Source organism: Odontesthes bonariensis, chromosome 16 (assembly GCF_027942865.1).
Source record: "Odontesthes bonariensis isolate fOdoBon6 chromosome 16, fOdoBon6.hap1, whole genome shotgun sequence".
Taxonomy (NCBI): Eukaryota; Metazoa; Chordata; class Actinopteri; order Atheriniformes; family Atherinopsidae; genus Odontesthes; species Odontesthes bonariensis.
In genome coordinates, this window is record NC_134521.1 from 14,681,173 (window position 1) to 14,702,024 (window position 20,852).

Here is a 20,852-nt window from a genome sequence, read left to right on the forward strand (position 1 = left end):
CACAGGATGCTGCGGTGACCAATTGAGACCACCATATTTCCTTAAGCTTGCTTCATTCTCCTACACTGTCACAGTCAGTCTTTCTCCCCTTCTCCCTCTATCTCCCTAATGATATGTGGGTGGCTGTCTATTTCTGTCTACACATATACACTCAGGATCTGACAACACGCAGGGCGAGCGTTTGCTTGCAGAAGAGAGGAATATTATTTTAAACACCAGTGATACGTCATCTGCTGTCTAATGTCAGGAAGAGTCATGAGAGTGGGAGCAAAGTGAATTGCAGTACAGCCTAGAGACCTTGCAATGTGAACAAAAGAGTTTATGTACTTGGTAAGCTTACTTTGAAGCTTCTTGTTAAGGTCTTCGAATAAAATGTGAAGGTTCAGTTTCTATATAGTGTGCTCATGCAGCAGTAGTGTAGCCTACTCAGATGAGCAGAATATAACCGTTCAAGATCTGGCAACCATTTACAATTTAAAATAACAAACTAGAAATGAAAGGCAGTCAAAAGACAATCACGAAGTGGGTTTATATAATGCATTAGGCTGATGAGTTGGTAATTAAGATCTAAACTGATGGCACAGTCTGATGCTTATTTGCACTCATGTTAAACAAAAAGGGGATTATAATGCAAAATGTGAACAAATTTAAAACTGACTTCAATTAACAAGATACATTGAAAGAAGTTTGATGGATCCTGGTATCTTATATTTTACATATTAGATTCTTAAGTACCTCAAACACTTCTAGATCACTTGGTTAAAACACAAACATCACATCATTACATTACATTACATCAGCTGTTAGCCCATCAGCTTCTACCTTCTGGTATGGGGTGAAGATAACTGAACAAATTTTGTATTCAGATTCTGGAAAAGTTTGGAATTTACACTTAAAATGCCAAACTCTGTGAGGCTATTTAACACAAGTTAACTTACCAAACTAAAGCAAATTGAATGCGTGAACGCCAAACCGATGAGCCTGTGGTATCAATATGTACCCTACTTCCTAGCCTCAGCCTTGGCTTCCCAGCAGCTTGATTTCCCTTGAAATGTATCGATATGTCATGTCGACAGAGAACGAAAAAACTCTGATCAGTCCGCTAAATATATATTTAAAAGGCACATGCTTTGCTGAGGAACATAACAATCCAGTTTAACATAAATTTAACAAGTTTTACAATTAACAGTATTCTGCCTGTAGCTATCTTCTCACTTTAAAAGCTCTGCAAGTCCATGTAAAAACTTCAACAATCTGACACACTGTCTCTTCAGCTCCTTTGTTAGCTCCCAGCACAGTCACAGAACTGGAATTACATCAGAAAACTTTAGTTTTCAGACACCACTGTCTGAAGCAGCAAAACAGACTTCAAACTGGGGTCTAAACCGCAAACACGGCTCTGCATGAATCTGAAGCATAAATCCCACTAATGCCATGACGGTGGATTAAAGGGTTGGTGCAGAAAAGTTATAAAATAACAGTACATTTGCTGTGTGGGATAAACTACCTTATTACTTAATTTTGGTTTTAACTGTCTTGAATCTGGCCCTACAGTGCTTACAGAAACAGTCACTAATGACCTGAAGAAGTTATTAAAAGAAATCCTTTATCCCTTGTGAAATAGACAGATTTGTGTTCTTGCAGAGAATCATCTGAGAATGTTGATACTTCTCATGTCTTTGAAGATACAATGCTTGAACAATTTAGACAATTAGATTAGCTAAATGCGTATTTTGGAAATAACAGGAATCAGGAAAAATTCTAAAAACTGCCAATTTAAAACCTTTTGGCTTACTTCAATTAATTATATATCGATTCATTTTAAGCTGTGGACATCAGTTAATGGATTTAGATGTTATTTGCTTTGTTAGTCATACATGTCTTGGCATTAGATATCAGTCTGGTAAATAGGAAAGAAGGTGTGCAAACACTGTGCACATGTTTTTTAAAAAAAAAAGAAGTATTTTCTAAAATACTAACTGTTAACTCATCACATTCGGATATTTTTCAATATCCCTTCGTGTTAGTTTCTTTCGCATGAGGTAACCCTTTACAATCACTATCCAATGCACTGTGAATTGCTGCATTATCCTTCTGCGGCAGTAAGTGACCGATTGGCAGCACCAAGAGCAGGAGATCAATGGGAAAAATTCATAGTGCTGACTTTTTAAGTAACATAGCAGGGGTTTGTGGGAGGGGGGGTAGACATTTGCCTCCGAAGCTAAATACTTGTTTTTAATTCCAATCTTTTAACTTCCTTTGCAGAAAGCTTCTCTTACATTTTCCACCTTGCCATGGCACTGTTGCTTTACCGGCTTCTGAATTCCTGCACGTCAAAAGTGCTGCTTCAGTGGGGTGCTTCAGGGGTATCCTCCTCATTTAACACAAGACCACGCATCTCCCTGTAAAACTAACATTTAGGGTTGATCTTGTCATACAGAAAGCAAGTCAGAGTCTCTGTCCAAGTTGAAATGTTCCTTATCATCCAGTCCAGCTTTGATACAGGTATTGTTAGATTCTATCAGGACATTAAAGCCCTCTCTAACTGTACATTACATTTCCCTGTTCCTTTGTCATCTCTGCCTGCCTGTCGCCTGCACTGCTGGGATGGCTTTTGAAAAGCCACAGTAAGTAATATAGTACTCGGTTGTCTTATCTGTTACACAGACTGTATTGTTTGTGCTCTGAGGATTGATCTCCGCTCTACACTGCAGTCTGGCTGTGTCCTTTTAGAAATCATATTAAAACTGTAGTGTCTCACACTGTTTGAGAGACTGTTGAAAGTAAGTGTATACTTCATTTTTTTAATTATTTACCTGAATTAACCTGAGAAAGAGTCAAATCAGCTGGGAGAGTTCCTTGAGTGGAAAGGCTATGTAGATAAGACACTAAAACTCCAGAGAGATGATGTAAAGGTGAATTGTAGTGCAGCTCTGCAGTTTTTTTTATTTGGAGTTGAGCTCTTCTCCTCATGTTGTATCAGTTTGTGAAAGATCCTTTGCTTTCCTCCCACAGTCCAAAAGCATACATGGAAAGTCATGAGGACTGGAAACTCCACACTGCCCACAGGCCTCAGAATGAGGGATTTTATGTCTCTGTGTTCACCCTAGCACATCTTCTTTGAATTCTACCTTCTAATGGCATACTGTCAGCTCCAGCTCTCCCTATAGACCCTGTCAAAAATTAAGTCAGTAGGAACTACAAGAACTACAAGTGAATGCATGTTGGTGTGTCAGATTCTTATGACTGAACCTGACAATTCTGTTCAATAAAGTGCAGCGAATCTAACCAGTATGTCTGCACATATCCACACTGCTGAAAAGTCTCTTGGGCTGATGTGCAATATCTGCATATCTTCACAGATAAAATAGGAACATCATTGTGTCTCCTCTCCGTTGCTGGATTGTCATGTAGAAGATATTCATATTGGCAGTTAAAGTTTTTGACACTAACAGTGATAAATGACCAACCGGCTAATATTGTGAACTAGTAAAATTGTGTGCCAGCATAAATAGAGACTGACTCCGTAATGAGATCTGAACTCCAGTGCAGAGGAAAGGACAAGTGTGATGAGAAGCAGTTCAGATTCATTGCTAATCCACGGCCAAGCTGCCGTTTGCTACTGTGAAGCTGTATTTATGTGAAGTGGTATATACTAACAGTGGCAGGGTACCCTGCCTGAAGCCATGATTACAAAATGCTGATGCTTTGAGAGGATTCATTTTAGTGTCTTCGCATTAAACACGCTCATTAACAGTGAACACAAAGTACAACCTGGCTGCTGGGAAGAGAACGATCTCACAGAAATGTATGAAATAAGCATGATCCCTTCAACAACACACTATGTGGTGGTGGAATGTAATGAGTTGACACTGTGTGCTGTTGCCACAGAAACTGTGGAAAAATTAAGTTATTTAGCAGATTTTCTTAATTCAGGAAGTAACAAATGAACAGAAACAAAAACAACACATGCAAGATTTTCAATCAGGAGAATAACCCTAAAGTGCAAGTGTTGTGGTTTGTGTTAATAATTTGTTACCTTCAGCACCATGGACAGAGGAGCCATGGAGGCCGCAGCTGAGGATTCATTAAGGGCTGATGTGCGACACCTGCGAGCAACACAGAAACGCCACTCTCGCCACGAGAGAACTTTTACCCCCTTTCCTTTCCCCTGATTTTATATAGGAGTTTGTGAAGAAAATAAACAATCCATTTTTAATCTTCCAAACCTCGACTCCTCATATGTCCACATCTAACGCATGCTCAGGGTTAGACATTCAAGGACCTGACAACAAATCCATTTCTGTTTTCTTCTGAATAAACACTCCTCTCCCCTTTCACAGAAGTGGTGCTGTCATCACCACCGCCTGGAAAATGTGGTTTAACAGCAAAATGTGAAAGTCATGAAACAGAAGGATGTCTTTTGTTGAGGAAGAAAAGGACTCGTCACCTGGTAATCCAGGAAAATGATATTTCGATGCAGCACAATGATTTGCAAAAGTATTTACCCCCCTCCCATTGGCGTTCTTCCTAATTTTGGCATTCTAACCTGTAATGTAAATTGAATTTTGGGGGGATTTTATGTGAAATAATTTACAAAAATTGGTAAAGTCAAATGAAAAATGAATATTTTTAAAAAACAAACAAACATGGAAGTGGTTTGTGCATATGTATTCACCCCCAAAATCAGTGTTTTGTAGAACCACCCCAGTCTCTGAGGGTATGTCTTTATGATAATGGCACATTGAGCCACTGGGATTTTTGCCCATTCTTCAAAGCAAAACTGCTCGAGCTCCTTCAAGTTGGGTCACTATATGTTATTAAAGGGTCTATTTTAAACAAAAAAAATAAGTTTAAAAGTAAAGTGTCTTGATAACAAACTGGCAGATACAGGTGTTAAACTTCACTTGGCAGTCATGTATAGTTCCAGCATCAAACCCTTCTTACCTCTGTATATGGACTTTATTTGCCTTTTATAAGTAACAAACAAAGTTAACAAAATACATTGAAACATTTTTTTTGTCTATGCAGATATTTTTGTGGATGAACTGAAAAAAATAAACTAATTGAAAAAGAAAATAAATGCCAATTTCTGTGGCACCAGCAAGTAATTTCCATATGGTGTACCCTTCACCAGAAGGGTAAAAAAGAATACAATTAAAAAAAAATTGATAAACACGATAAAAGATTTAAAGAAAATTGCAGATAGCATGCAAAGTAAAATTTTAGTGGCAAAAATTACTGGACCTTTTCCAACTCTACAAAACACATTTGACTGGATGGTCAAACTCCCATGATCCTCTGCAAGGGTAAAGATCTGGTGCACTGTTCCACGACCTGGGCGAAAACCACACTGCTCCTCCTGAATCCAAGGTTTGACAATCAGTGGGAGACTCCTCTCCAACACCCTGGAGTAAATTTTCCTGGGGAGGAGTGTGATCTCCCTGCAGTTGGAACACACACTCTGGTCCCCTTTCTTAAAAAATGGGAACCACCACCCCAGTCTGCCACTCCACAGGTGTTGACCCAGACATGCCCAGACATTAAAGAGGCATGTCAGCCAAGACAACCCCACAATGTCCAAAGCCTTTATCATCTCAAGGCAAATCTTATCAATTTTTTAAAGACCTCAACGACTTTTGCCAACGTGATGGACGAGTTTTACCCTAGGTCCTCAAACTCTGCCTCCTCAATGGAGGACATGCTAGCTGGATAGAGGAAATCCTCAAAGTGCTCCTTGCACCGCCCGACAATATCCTCAGTTTAGGTCAGAAGTTCTCCACCCAGGACACGCACAACCTGGGAAGGTCCCTGCTTTCGTCAAATGGTTCGCCAGAACATTCTTGAGGCCAACTGAAAGTCCTTCTCCATTGTCTCCCCGAATTCCTCCTACACCGGGTACCGGAAATGCTGCTAGGTGTATTATCCTGGTTTGCATTTCCGGTGCGAGAGAACTACAAACATCTCCTCTTTCCGGGTTCGGTGGCGGAGTAATATCAACGAACATCCAGTCTTCAATACAACTCAATGGGATTTACAAAATGTCAAATAAAACACGACAGAAGCAACTTTTCGCAACAAAATTTGATATGGATTACCAGTGCACACCAGTAACCACTCCGGTGAGTTGATGATTTTGAAAACGGACGTTTCTGGTGCTTTTACGGACCTTTTGGGACATGCACCATGCTTGCCATTCTGAAGCAGATTGAGAAGAATGAAAATTAGGCAAATACCGGAGACAGCAGTAAACATCAAAAAAGCGGTGAGGGGGGGTTCTAAAACATTGCAGACGACTCATAAATGAGGCTTAATGTTGAAAATACCGCAGTTCTCCTTTAAGGTATTTCACCAGTGAAATAACAAATTTTGTCCTCCAGGTGATTCTAGAAGTAATGTTTATGGGTTACATAAATCCTTTCAGTTCATTATTCAGGGATCATTGAATTGTTTGTAGCACAAAACGCTGCTTTAAACAGTTGTTAAGCTGTTTCAGTCTGAATTGGCCATTAATGCCATGGTTGATTTTGAGTAGTATCTTCTCTAAGAATAAGCGTGGAGTAATTTCATTTGAAAAAAGACTCAAATTAGATTGCTTTTAGCATAAACTATATGAATGGATGCCTCGCATTAGTACAGCTTAAATGGAGCAAACCTTCCCTTCTCCCTTGATGAGTCTAGAAAAAGTAGAAGTTTTTTGAGCTGCAAGCAGCTGTTCAGAATGTGTTAGCCAGCCTTGACTCTGCTGCACCCCACTTATTCATCTTCTCCAGGATGTTATCGATCCTCCATTAAGTGTGAGAAATAAATAATATCAGAGTATAAATTTTCCTTTTCAGATCCCAAAGCATATCTTTCATCTTAGTTTATGTAACTGCCCCTATTATCCACTTGATCCTAAACTAGTACATTTGCACACATTTTGAGGCATGAACAAAAACAGATTCGATGCTTATGCTACACACAAGCATCAAAGCATCTGTGCAGATTTTCCTATAATCCATAAACACAGAATGTAAAATGGTTCTCTATGTCAGCCTGTTTATTTTAGCTAAGAGGTTTGTGTCTGTACATCATAATCTATTTACTGCAGTGCCGAATTTAGATGGTAAATTATTATTCAGCCGCGCGCAGAGATTCTCAACTGTTCCTCCTGGCTCCATGTCAGGAAGATGGCTTTAAAATTTGTCTTCCTCCGCTTTTGCTCTTCCTCACGCGCAAACATCAACAAGAAAAGGCAGATATATACGCAGACAAAAAAGAAACACAAAGCCTGAGACACCGTAACTAACACAAACACAGAGGTGCCTGGAGGCCTGCTGCTGAGTGTCAGCTCTTTGTCCTGATCGGGACCAGGGAAACACTCGGGCAATAAAGGACGCTCTGTTTCAAAGGTGAACTTTGGCAGCCTGCTGAGCAGCAAGGAGCACACAGGAGCATTTACCACAGAGTGTGTCCAAGTTCATATGATTAATGACACGAATACACTATTAGATGTAAAGCTCAAACACCTTAAAAAGTCGCATACTGTAGTGATGGGTTTCGCCTGTTTGTATTAACAGGACTGACCAATTCACATTAAACAAGCTCATGAAAAGAATCATTAAAGAGGGAACATAGAACGATCAGATTGATTTCTTGTTGAGCAGTTAAAAAAATGGCCATTTTTGGCCTGATAGCTCAACATTAGGATTGATAAACAGCCTCAGGTGAAACATGAAGGTCAATGTTTTTCATATAAACATAAAGAGAAAGTTAATTTATATTCAGCTTATATGACAAGCACGTATCTATGACTTTGCTACTGCTGGCAATTGCGACATAAGATCTAAACTGAACCTTTTCCCACTCATGATCAAAGCAGTCCTGCACTCCGCTTCAATTTCTCACTTGTTATTTAACCCAAGGAGCACAGGAGAAGCTAAGCACTGCTTTGGTCCTTCTCCTTACATCTGCATCTTGTATCACTCTCATCAGTTTCTGGTAGCAAAATATACGGCCCCGCTGGATCCTGCTCTCTGTAGTCCTTCTTCTCTTGCTGCATGATGAATGTTGAAAGAAGCATAATTCCTACATAAAGTGTGCAGATGTGGGCTTGCTACAGTCTGATGAGCAGGATCTTGGCTCGGTAGTTGAGGATTTCATTTACCGCTCAGTCTCCATTTGAATGCAGATGCAAGCAGCTGGCCTCTCATCTCACATTGTTATACACTACTGACTCATTATCTGCAGCCTCTGTAGTGGTCTGCACGGTGCTGAGAACTTTTGGGACCCCTTTAACCGCTCTTCACTCTCTTTAATTGCTAAGGATGCAAAAGAAGCTCTTCTCAATTCCCATTTGGAGCAACATTTTGTTTGATGTAGGTTTTAAGTGGACTCAGCACAAGTACAGCCTTAATAATACACACAGACTGCTCTGTGTGAATAGCAAGCAAATGCAGAGATAAGAGTGCATGAGCAAACTGCTAAGCACACAACCCGATGTATTCATAACTCACCTCCACTGTGAAGCGAAACAGTTAAATAGGGAAATCTGCATTCTCTTTGACACCATGCATTCACCTGCCTTCCTTCCCACTCAGCCGACCCACACAATACACCTACACACAGGCCCTGCGCAGACAGATTCATTCTTTTGTTTTGTCCTTTGGTTTGCAGTAAATTCTTGTGTTTGACTCATTTTTTCCGTCAGTTGTACCCACTGCATGTAACTGTTAGTCTTCTTTGCCCATCACATTATAAAGTAAACATTACACATGTACTCATCGTTTCCCAACCCTGACACGAAACCTGCCAGAGAAAAGCTGGAAAACATCACACTTTCAGTTCTCTCTTTGAGCACTCTTCCTCCCTGATCTTTTCATCTGCCTCTCTGCTGGTGCTTCCATGAATCCTTTTATTAAAATAATCTCACAGGCTTCATCTCCTGCACCTGTTTCAGAAGCTGCTCCCCTCCGTGCTGCTGTGTCAGTCGCTTGTCTAATTTTCTTTCTGCTACTCTGTCACTCACATGTATTTCCTCTGTTTTGTGCGTGGAAGTCTACAGTGCAGCATTACAATAAAGTATATAACCTCAGCACAAAACCCAAAGGGCTGCATTTTAGATGTTGTAGTCGTTCAGAGAGTGCTGTTCCTTTCATCTTCTACATTTGGCACAATGTGTCATTAACTGCTCCATAATTATATCCTCTTATTCTCCCCCGTCACCCCCCTGAAAGATCTAAACTTTTAAGAGCAAACGTATCTATGACGCATAAAAATAGTCCTTGCAACCATTACCAGAATAGATCATCCACAGTAATCTAGCAGGACTGTTTAATATAACCAATATGTGGGTTGTGATGTTGAATTAAGTGATGAGAAGCAGCAACAACGCATTACGTAGAAAAGAGGAACTTCTCCTTACATGGTCTCGTCATTCTGAAACTCCAGCTTGCCGGACACTTCTTCGTAGTCCTCCCCTGCTTTAGCAGTGCCCTCGGCGGTGTGGTATGGCACGGCCACCTTCCCCCTCGCTCCGGACGTCCTGTGAACCTTCACCTGCATGTTGCCGATGCTCTCGCTGACCCTCGTGGATTTGCTCTCAAACGTGAAAATGCCAGCATGGTCGTCGTCATAGATGGTGACCGTGGCGATGTCAGCGTTGCCAAGGGCTGTCTTTGGGGGAATGTGGGAGGAGATACCCACCGTGCTGTTGCTGGAGGTGATAGAGTTTGGCTCCAGCATAGAAACCTCAGCTCGGTGAACGATACGTGGGTTACTAAGGCGCACGTAGAAGTGCTCGTCCTCCTCAAAAATGTCATCATCAATAACGCCAACGGTGAACTCTTTTGTCGTCTCACCGGGTTTGAAAATCAAAGTGCCCTCAGCAAACTCATAGTCTGAGCCTGCATTGGCAGTACCATCCTCTGTCCTGTAGTCCACCTGTGTGGCAAAGGGAAAGAAACTTAATTAAACATTCAGTGAGAGGAGTTATGAGTTAATGCTGACTGGTTAATATCGTATGCCCCAAGCTGTTAAAGTTGCACCTTGTGCATTAAAAATATTTCTGTCCCTATTTTTCCTCTTACCTTCACTGTGCAGCCACTCTCTCCTCCATGTCGGCTCACCGACAGCTTTAGGGAGCCGCAGTTCTCGAAGCACTGGTAGTGAGAGGGGTCAAACTGCAGGTAGATGGTGTTGGGATCTTCCTCCTGCCCGCTGGCCTCATGGCAGCTCACCACTTTCCTGGCCTGGTCAGCAGCGTGCTTTTTCAGGATGTTTCCTGCTCCGATCATCATGCGTGTGGCCTGAATGCGATAAAAGGCTCGACTCTTCTGTTGCTGGACCAGCACCTGGTAGTTGGCCATCTCAATCAATTGCTCCATGTCTTTCTCTGGATGTCTCTGTTTTAACTCTTTCAAGGTGCGTGCCATCTCCCGGCGGGCCTCTTCTTCTTGATCTTGCTCAGCACTCATCCCTCCACCTTCCTCCACCCCCTCAAGCATTCCATGCAGAGCTTCTTGGGGGTGAGTGTGAGAGTTTGCACCCTGTCCGTCCATCTCCAAGTCCATTTTAGTGAACATGGCATCTCCCTCTGATTCGATGATAATGCCCCGCGTCTTGTCAGCACGGTAACGCTTGTGGACGTACTTGTAGAAGAGCAGGCGGCGGTCTGCAATCCAGGCTTGCAGCACACAGAGAGGGAAGAAGAGAAAGGTGAGGACTGCCTCCCAAACCTCCACCTCTCCGGGCGAGACCACAGACAGGATGAGGTAAAGCCAGATGTAAGCGAAGATGCTCCAGGAAGCAGTGACAAAAAATACCCGCAGGTGCTTTATCTTGCGGGTTTCGTTCTCTGGCACCACGTAGACACAAATAGCAATGATAATGAACATGTTGAATGCAGCACTGCCCACAATGGTGCTGGGTCCCAGAGCTCCAGCTTCAAAATTGTGACCGATCACTTCGATGACAGAGAGCAGGATCTCTGGTGCTGATGAGCCCAGCGCCATCAGGGTTAGGTTGGATACCGTCTCATTCCAGATCCGCACGGTAGTCGTAGTTGTTTCACCATTCGGCTTTTTGATAGTAATCTCCTTTTCCTGGGAGGTAATGACCTCAATTGAAGACATAAAACGGTCGGCGATGATGGACATGCCCAGGAACATGTATATAAGAGCTGCAAAGTAAACAATGGCACGTGCCACCTTGTCACCCACTGCAGGGTTCTGGGGGTTCCACATGGGCAGCACCACACCCTCTGAGCAGTTGTCCTCACTGGAGCAGTTACTTGGGGTGCTGCCGATCTCTTCATGGCTGGAGCTGCCATGGGAGAAACGAGTAACTCCCGGAAGAAGAACCAGCAAAAAAGAGATGAACATATAAGGGGTGATGGGGGGAATGAAGTTCAAGATACGTTTGTGCAAAATCATGGTGGTGTGGTGATATCTGGAGTCTTCTAATGTTGGAGATGAAACCACATCACATTTGAAGGGTTGTTCAAACCTCTGAAAGACAGAAGAAGAAACATTTTGAGATGTGGACAAAATGCCTGCATTAATATTGAGTCAAATATTCATGATTGTATTCCTGACATAACCCTCACAGGGAAAGGTTTAACTTTACTGAAGCACCCGCAGTCATGCTCTTTCTAATGCAAATTATGTGGGATCCAACACTTTGGTCAGTCCGAGTTTGTGGAGCCAGAAATATTGGCACCTACTTATGGTTGAGTCACTGGTATTGAACAATCTGGTCCGACTCCCACACATATAATGTGGTCATTGTGTGCTGAGCAGCAGTAAAAATGTTACCCTCTGCACCTGTAGTATGGAGGGAAAAACTGACTCAGTCCACTGCATACAGTCAAGTTAGATCAGTTTCCAAAAATAATTTTTTGCTGGCAATAAAAATAACAAGAAGATAGTTTTGTTCTCGGGCAGTCCTCTTTATAAGACTATTTAAAGGAGAAATAATTCTGGAATTTCATGGAAAGTCAGCATGCGTCTCCAGTGTAGTGTGGAATATACCTTTGAATGTTAAAATGTAGTAAACCCCTCTGTTTTAGAACATTACATAAGCTCTATCAGGGGACATCTTAAAATAATTCCACAGTGCTTCTCTTGGCAGCAGCATCCTAACAGCTTTGGATGAACAGTATAGACCACAGCATCAATACTATCGAGAGGATTAACATCTGCAGCTGTGTGAACAGTGAGAAAAACAACGAGAAACGCTACTTAATATAATCTAGTGCCACCTAATTAAAATTTCAAGACCAGCTCCATCCCAAAAAGAGGTTTTCTACCTACAGCAGAGGAGATTTTACAATGCTTATTGTATGGCACATGTGCCTCATTGACATGCAGCTGAGGAAAGCTGCATTCTCCACTATGACCTGAGTAACCAGAGTGCACGTTTCCATCAAGGACTAATTTCATGGGAAAGCAGCATGAGACAGATGCAGAAAATAAGTTTCAAATCTTTTTGTCAGCTCCCAAATGAATGACTAACAGACTGTTTTTGTGCAACAACAGTCCAGTGCAACAGAACGACACCTGTCTGCTTATCGCAGCAAAACGCCAGTGAGATCAGCACCATGGACAGCAACAAGCAAACCAGCAAACTGTAAAACGTTCGCCACTGCTAGGAAGAATAAGGGATCCACAACTCTGCCGCTTGACAGCATGGACGGATTTCTTTGCCATCAAACACAAATGAAAAAAAATAAACAATTGCTTTCATCTGGCACACAACCCGGCACAAATGTGTGAGTGGGTGACGTTTCTATGGCAAAAGCAAGCTCTCCAACTGGTGGGGATGCAGGAATGAAGATTTCTTTGATTAAACTATATATAGAGAAAAAGTGTCTATTTCTCTCCATTTCTTCTGCTGTCGTCACACAGCATTCAGTGACATGCATTCCTCAGTGAAATCACCAGGTAGCAACAGATACCTCCAATCTGAGGCGCATGTCTAAACTCTCCGGAGATTAAAAGCTTTTTTGTGGTCAATACAACTGAAATATTTAATCCTATTTGTATTGTATAACTCTAAGGATACACACCCATTATTAGTACAAAACTACAATCCTCCACACTAATATTTTTAAGGTTTCTAACATTTATTTCTTGATTAAAAGCCCCAGTTTGACATTTAGTCTTCATCCTCTGCTGACAAGCCCAGCAAGATGCCAGTTTTCTATTTCATGTCATTTTAATTTTCAATTCCAAAATGATCTAAAACTGAAAAAAAAATCATCTGACTAAAACGAATTTATGATAACTTAATCCTCAAATATTTTCCTGTCTGCTAAGCAGAGGTCGAAGGTCGGCAAATGAACGCTACATAATGCGTCACACTTTGATGCCTGTTGTGGTTTTGACTGTCAATGGTGACAGTCCCAGTTTGTATTGAGAGTCCTCATAAATGCCATTTCTACTTTAAAGGAAAAAAAGAGAAATTACAATAACAGAAGGAAAACAAAGATCTTGTTTGAACAAAACCCACAATCAAAAGACAAATGTCTGAGCAAAACTGACATGTGCTATTGATTTGTATGCATGAGCTTTAGAAGCTAGAAAGGAGAATAAAAACCAGCTGCTCATCCAGAAATGTGGTTTGTTTTTTTGTATATCATCCTTTTTTAAAATATGGTGAGAAACTGCATTACTCACCTAGGTACAGTTGTCAGTGAGTCAGCCCAGTATGGAAGTTGTGGTCTCAGTAAAATAACTTATCTCTCATTGTTCTGTGGAAAGACAGGTTTTCTTTAATCTAACAAATTGTAAGGAGAGTTTTAAAGCCACCATAACAACTAGCCAGACAGCAGTCCACATAGGAGTTTTGAGAAGCTTGTAAAGCCAGATATGTGAACCAGCTGATTTAGCAACTGGGCTAAAAAGAAATGAAAACTAGACACAAACTGAAATGTTACAAAGGGGTTATGAGACAAATAAATTACAAATGCAGACAAAAGACGATTATCCCCTCAAGTAGATTCTCCAAGAGAAGCAAATAGCCCGGTCCATTGGGTGCGCACAGCAGATACTCACGGAAAGCCCAGAATCTCGTCTGGATCCTGGTCACAGCGTGGCTACCCTGCACCAGTTTAACAGAAGAAGACACCCCGTGTTCCATTCACACAGCAGACTGATGTATGGTCTTGGCTTGTTGCGCTGGTGTCTTGGAAATGACGCGTAGCTTTCCACTGAGCTTCTCCGCTATTTTTTCGGACAGGTATTCTACCTCAGCAAACTTAGCACAGTCCGCTTCCTCTCATGAATCCCATTCGTGGCATCACCGCGACACCTTCCGCTGAGCTAAGTGATTTTTCAAAAACCACAATGCGTTTCCAGCCCTCTCCTTTCCAGACTAGGTGCGATTGTTGATGCGTAAAATAATAAATTAAATTACTGTCTCTATCCTCATTCACCCCCTGGTCTCAGCCAGAAATTCTTCTAAAACGAATATTTAAAAAAAGGGTTTTCAAGTGTTTCTTTTGTATCCGAAAAAATATATTGAGTGAAAAAAAAAATCCCCGTACACTTCAGTCTGAGCTGGGTAACGCCAGAAAGCAAGAACTGCACATGAGAGTAGGCGTGAATGAATGGAGAAGAATTGAGAGGACGCAAACCACACAGAACACGGATCAGGACAAGATGGACATCAAACAGAGGGATGGTGGCAGACAAACAAGAGGAGTGTGGTGCTATGCAAAAGGAAGTCTTGTCTTACTCTTGCGATGTGGGTAGCATTGGCTCAAGAAACGATGAGCGAGAAGGAAAAGCAGTAACACTGCAGAAACAGGGGAGGAGACGTCCAGGAGCAGTGCTACACGCACGCCGATCCTCCTGACTCCTGACTGCGCATCAGGAGTCCGGGATGAATGAACATCACACCCCGAAATCCTCTGAATTTTACTCGTTATTGATGTTTCTCAGATAGCCTGCTCTGAAAGATAAAGGAGTGAACTACCAGATGTTGGTGCCTGTTGGTCTGCTGTGGGGGGTCATGGTTGTTCTTCTGAAGGGGTTATATATAGCACAGAGAAAATACAAAGTCTGAATCTAACACTCAAATAGACACATTTATATATATATATAGGCAACCTGTAAACAAATGCTTAAGGAAGCTTAAGAAGGGGGCTTAAAAGGGCAGAAGGTGAATCTCTGCTCATTACTTACAAAACACCTGCAAATAGATTCCTGATGGAAAACTGGCAGCTTTACAGTTCTGATCTTCACCACCTCTGTGATAAGATAACAAGCAAAGTTTGGACGGGGTAAATGTCAGCGATTTAAAGGATAAAGGCAAGCTCAGCCCATGAAATGAAGTGAAATGGGTTTCTTCTTATCCAACACATTTCATTGTTATGTTAACCCTGTGTTAAGGTACATAAAACAAAAACTAAAACTGAGGGATCAGCCAAAGATATTTGACCGTAAGAGAGCGATGGTGACAATAAACACTGAGGTGGTTTAATAGTGACAGCAGATCAGACACAGGCTGCCCCAGAGAAGAACATGCTAAACTTCAGGAGTGAGACACCCTGAGTTGTCTCAGAGCACTGAGACAATACAGCAACTAAAAGGTGAAAACGATAATGTATACATTCAGAGATGACTAAAGAACTGATTGAGCCCAGTGTAAAAAGAAAAGAAAACTGTTAACAAAGAGCTGAGGTAAAACTAACACAAGAACAAAACAATTCAAAATGAAACAGGAAGTGGCTGCAGTGATACTGTAAGTCAGACAGAGTCTGTCATTACCTGTGTTAGATCAACTTCTTTCTTTAGGCTCAGCATTGCTTTCTGCTTATTTCTGGTGTCAGAATGCCACATACTTACAGGTCAATGTGGATATTTTTTAGATCTTTGGTGCAAACAAACCTTTGAGGTTAAATTTAGTGTTAGATTTTGCCATGGATTTATCCCAAATGTCTGCATCTACTTGTTTTTTTTTAATTTCATTTAGTTTTATTGGTGCATGATTGCCTGTTATGATTGTAGAATGCAAGCCTGAAGGGATGATTGTAGCACACATCAGAGGGACATAAAAAAGATCAGACTGAGATCTGCAGGACAGAGAACATCAGAGGAGGAGCAGCACAGCAGACATCTGCATTCCTATACAGATGAGTCGGTTTAAAACTACATGCTGACACCATAAAGGTTTGTGCTGTCACCTGTGGAGATGGTGCTCATGAACAAATCATCCTTTCTATAAAGCAGGAAACTACCCGTATTAAACTTTAACATACTCATTTTAGAAAAGAAATAGAACCTCTTCGAACATTATTAATCATTTCAAGGGAGCTGGAGCTCCAGTTTGTGATGAAAAGGTTTGTAGGCTGTTTACCCCCCTTTTGGCTATTGAATTACACCTAAAATAGGATGTTAGCAACTTAAAAGATTATACAAAAAACTATCTGCATGGAATCATTTTTTGATTGTATCAAACCATGATATCATGTGTGTTAACACATATGGATATTTCATTTATTTATCATGGTCATAGTTAATATCTGTAATGTGACACCCCTAATATGATCAATAATGTTAATGTTATGATTTGAGTTTGTGGTTTATGTCCCGGCTTAGAGGGTGAATCTCCACAGGCGATGGGGGCTCTGCAGAACTAACAGGTTAGTGTTCAAGTAATTATTCTTGTAATTTTAGAGGAAGGAAAGTAAAGTTAGCTGACCCACAAATAGGCATGAAAAGGTTCTCCTGGCGATGTAACTGGGGTGGTGATTGTTTTTCCACAAGGAATTATTTCTGAAGTAATAATTTGCTTAGTTTCGAAGTGCAGGATTAGGAGGCAGCAAAGCTAGCTGTAAGAGCAGATCCATGTTAATTGTTGTTTGTCAGATTGTCGGATTGTGATTGCATGTACTCTATCTTTGGGAGCTCGTCAGGTGTTTCCGGAATAACAAACAGTTTTTGACCGCTGTGCAGCATCATTTCGTGCTCCGTGCGGATGTAACGTGATTTAGAGCATGAGAGGCAAAATAAATGGAGTTGTTTGTATCAAAACTCAAAGACAACAGGATTCTCATTCATCTGTGATGGTATGGTCCAAGCGCGTCAACTAGGTTTTAATATCGAAACACCTCAGTGGCTTAAAGCAGTGTTTCCCAACCCTGGTCCTCAAGGCACACTGCCCTGCATGTTTTCCATGTTTCCCTGCTCCAGCACACCTGATTCAAATGAATGGGTCGTCCTCAGCATTCTGGAGAGCTTTAAGACCTGACCCAATTATTTGAATCAGGTGTGCTGGAGCAGGGAAACATGGAAAACATGCAGGGCAGTGTGCCTTGAGGACCAGGGTTGGGAAACACTGGCTTAAAGCATTGGCTTAGCTTCTACACTAGCATTAAATTGTGAGTAAAATAGTCTTCAGTGGTCAGATTCCTAGTAGAACAGAGGACATATTTATCAAACATTAGCAAAAAGTCTTCACTGGACAAAATAATGAAGTTTAGACGAAGGCAAATTGAAGAACCAGCAATGAGTGATAAGTAGACCGCAGTATTTAAGCAGCTGAGAGGTAATGACCTGCAGGTGAGTTTGAACCCAACAGACCGCCACATGCAAGCAAAAACATAAAGGAAAGGGAGGCAACTGCCAGGTCATACCTGTTGAGGTGTATTCAGAAACATTTCATGAAATCCTGGTCACATTGTAAACAAACACATGTGATCTTAAAACTGAAGACCTACTCATGGATTATCTGTCTTTTCATCTCGGGAGAATGTTTCTTGTGAAATATTAAATACCAGTGGAGCTAGTTTATTCTCATTGTAGGTGGGAGCAGATGGTGATGTATGTGCCTTTAGCTTTGGAGAGGAGAATGTGTTGCTCAGAGTAAACTGCAACTCTGAAGCAAATCATCTTTTTTTTTTACTGCCTTGTTTCAAAGAGGCCCCACAGAAACTATCGCATTCTTCTGCTTTTTCCATCAGTCATCAGTCAGCTTGAATAACATCACTGCCGTCCGTCACGGTTCAGCTCTCCGGTATTGTAAGTATTATACCTTTGTCATGCCCACTTGTCAGCAGGTGAATCAAAGGTGAGGTAAATTTAGTTAACAATGAGTTATTCAATTAAATGTTCCAGTAAGCAGTGACAGGAGCATGACTGAACATGACAGAGATCCTTTAAATAACTAACGCAGTCTATCTACAACACACAAAACGCAAAAACATGTGAATGAAAGCAGCTTTATTTGGAACTTGGCTGTATTGATATACTCTTGTTTTAATGTTTTTTCCTAAAACAATTAACTTTGGAGCATGTGCAAAGCACCTCTGCCCCACACATGCACATGTAGTCGTGATTTTAGTCCCAACCTCATTATCAGGGTGAGATTTTGTACGATTTTTGTCACACTAACACAGTGATTAGTTTTTTTCTTGTATCATGTAAATGATTAGCAAACCATGAATATGCCAATCTGGCCCCACCACATCTCCGCCCCCTAGCAGTCTCCTCCAACCCACCAACACTCAGTTTCATATGTTCAAATTGGAAAGACCAAACAGAAATGAAATAATGATTACTAACTTACACTTGTGGGCTTTTCACATAAGAGGCTCTTGTTCTCAATTAATTTTCAACAAGATGTCAGCAGGGCTGCTGATTCTCAATCTGAAGCAAAAACTCAGGGAGACCCAGGCAGAGACCGTCTCTCAGGAGTCTCTCGAGGGATAAAACTCAGGGGTAGAGGCCCCTTTCTTGTGGGATTCTCAAGCAATTAGTCCTTGAGCAGCGGCTGGTCTCTCAAGCGATGAAACTCAGGGCACAAGATGCTTTCTCATGGGGTTCTTACGCATTGAGCCCTGGGCCAGAGACTGCTCTCTGGTAGGTAAGCAGTACACGGCCACAGCCCTGTGAACCTAGAGATTAACAGCGTGAGTACAGCAATCGCAAACAGGAGCGAGACGGAGAGAAAAGAGACGGAGAGTTTTGAGTCAAATTTACAAAGCAGTTGTCCATAATATGAATATGCTTTTTTATTTGACATGAGGAGACACGAGGTCTTACATAATCCGGTTTTATGCTATAACAGCCATAAACAGTACATGCCAGGTTTGTCATCTTCACTATAACGGCAAAACACACCAAACAGCCTCTCCTCCTTTCTTGAGCTTCTCATTTAATTTTTTTAGCAAATGGGGAAGTTTTTTCTTAATTTTTTTTTCTCAGTCCATGGGGAAAAAGATCACGGAAAGAGATTAGTTTATTGTGAGGCTGTAACCACTCATTTAATTTGAACATGTAGTTTGTGACACTGACATACACACACGCATAAAAACAAGTAGGGTGGAGAAAATCCTCAGACCTTGTCAGCACAGCAAAGTGACAGTCAACCATAGTTAATAAGAGGAAGCAGTCCTCTTTAATTTTCTGTTATTGATCTATTTTCCTTATCAATACTCATTCATTTTATGTTTTTCCTTATTTTGAGACTTAGTGTGGCGACACTGACAGCTACAGACCTTGGGAGGAGAGTAAGGAGGGTTCCTACTTCACTCTGTCATATCCTCCAGTTGTTGCACAGATTGCATGTCAAAAGGAAGGCCGACTCAGTATTGTAAAGAAAGGGACAGACAGTTTCACGATGAAAACAATACATTTAATTCTCCTACAGCTTTAAGAACATTGGAAAAATGCAAGATGGATTTTCAGTCATGAAGTTATGTCATTCCTTTCCCTTATGCTGCAGTACAGCAGATCAGATTTTTTCAAGCCTTAGGACTAAATGATGGTCAAAATAAAATTGGAACACGATTTAAAGTCAGACCTAATGTGCCTCATGTTTTGCAAAACAAAAACTTTGTCTTTTATCAGCTCTATCTGTGCTAAACTTTCTTATTTTCAGGCATCTGTGATGAAAGAAAAACAGCTGCTATTGTTTTAGGATCCAAAGGTCAGACTTTTTGCATGTCTTTACGTGAATCTGGCTAATGCACATGGTTTAAACACTGAAGGTTTTTCCAGCTTAAAGTTTTCTTGAAATTCCTGCAAGAGATGGTAATTCTATATTGACTGACCTATGATCTTTACTTAGAGGGAAGCTTAGAGCGGATGGATTAGAATTTTAAACATGAATTAAAGATATTTAGAGTCAAGGGCAAGAACAGCTGGTCCCTGAACGAGCACATCAGCCTTTAATGCACATAGTTATGAGGAAAAGAAAAGCAGCTAAATCAGTTAAAGGACAGAAAATGTCCAACTTCCTCTGATAATTCTAAAAATGTGAATCGAAATGTTCATTTTGCCTCTGGATGATATTTTAAACCAACGGCACTGTGGGATGGAAATGAAATGAAAATGAGCTGAGTACCTGGAGGTTTTGCTTTTCGTTGCCCTGCGCAGTCCATGAATTTTATAGCAGTGGTCTCTGTTGTAGAGGTAAGAGTTTCTCATTGCATTATCGTGCAAAGAACTGTGCAATTCTGTCACAGTTTAAAAAAAAAAAAAAAAAAAGATCTATAACATTTATAAGATAAGAGACAAATAATCCAATTCACACATAATTAATCCTGAGCACATCTTTCATAAATGAGCTAACCATCATAAAAACACGAGTTCCCCAGAATGATCAGAACTGTATTCAAAGAGGAAGAAAACATTTTGTTTCTGATTGGAGACTGAGAAGCAGCCTTACAGGGATTGTTTTCATTGCTATGGCAACTGTTGCTGTTCCTTGGTATCCATGGATATTAAAGACGTGTTTATGAGCGTTGTCATCCCGAGCTATTTTTTTTGGCAGATGCATACATTTTCTTTAAAGTTTTTAATTAATTTGAATTATTTAACTTAAAGAATAGGTCCTGCCAACAACTAATATTCAGCTATAAAGTT

The 20,852-nt window shown here is 41.0% G+C and overlaps 1 protein-coding gene across 6 annotated transcripts in view; it reads right to left on the bottom strand.

The window, feature by feature from the left end:
• Nucleotides 1-20,852, bottom strand: part of slc8a4a (solute carrier family 8 member 4a) — a 36,864-nt gene that overhangs the window by 9,271 nt on the left and 6,741 nt on the right. The window contains exons 1-4 of one of the 6 annotated variants that reach the window (XM_075486333.1): nucleotides 14,719-14,857; nucleotides 13,659-13,732; nucleotides 10,071-11,489; nucleotides 9,407-9,924 (exon numbers count right to left, since the gene is read on the bottom strand). In XM_075486333.1, the coding sequence (XP_075342448.1) occupies nucleotides 9,407-9,924; nucleotides 10,071-11,414 (1,862 nt within the window). In that variant the 5' untranslated portion in view covers nucleotides 11,415-11,489; nucleotides 13,659-13,732; nucleotides 14,719-14,857. The other 5 variants (XM_075486332.1, XM_075486335.1, XM_075486334.1 and 2 more) reach the window with 5 other exon arrangements.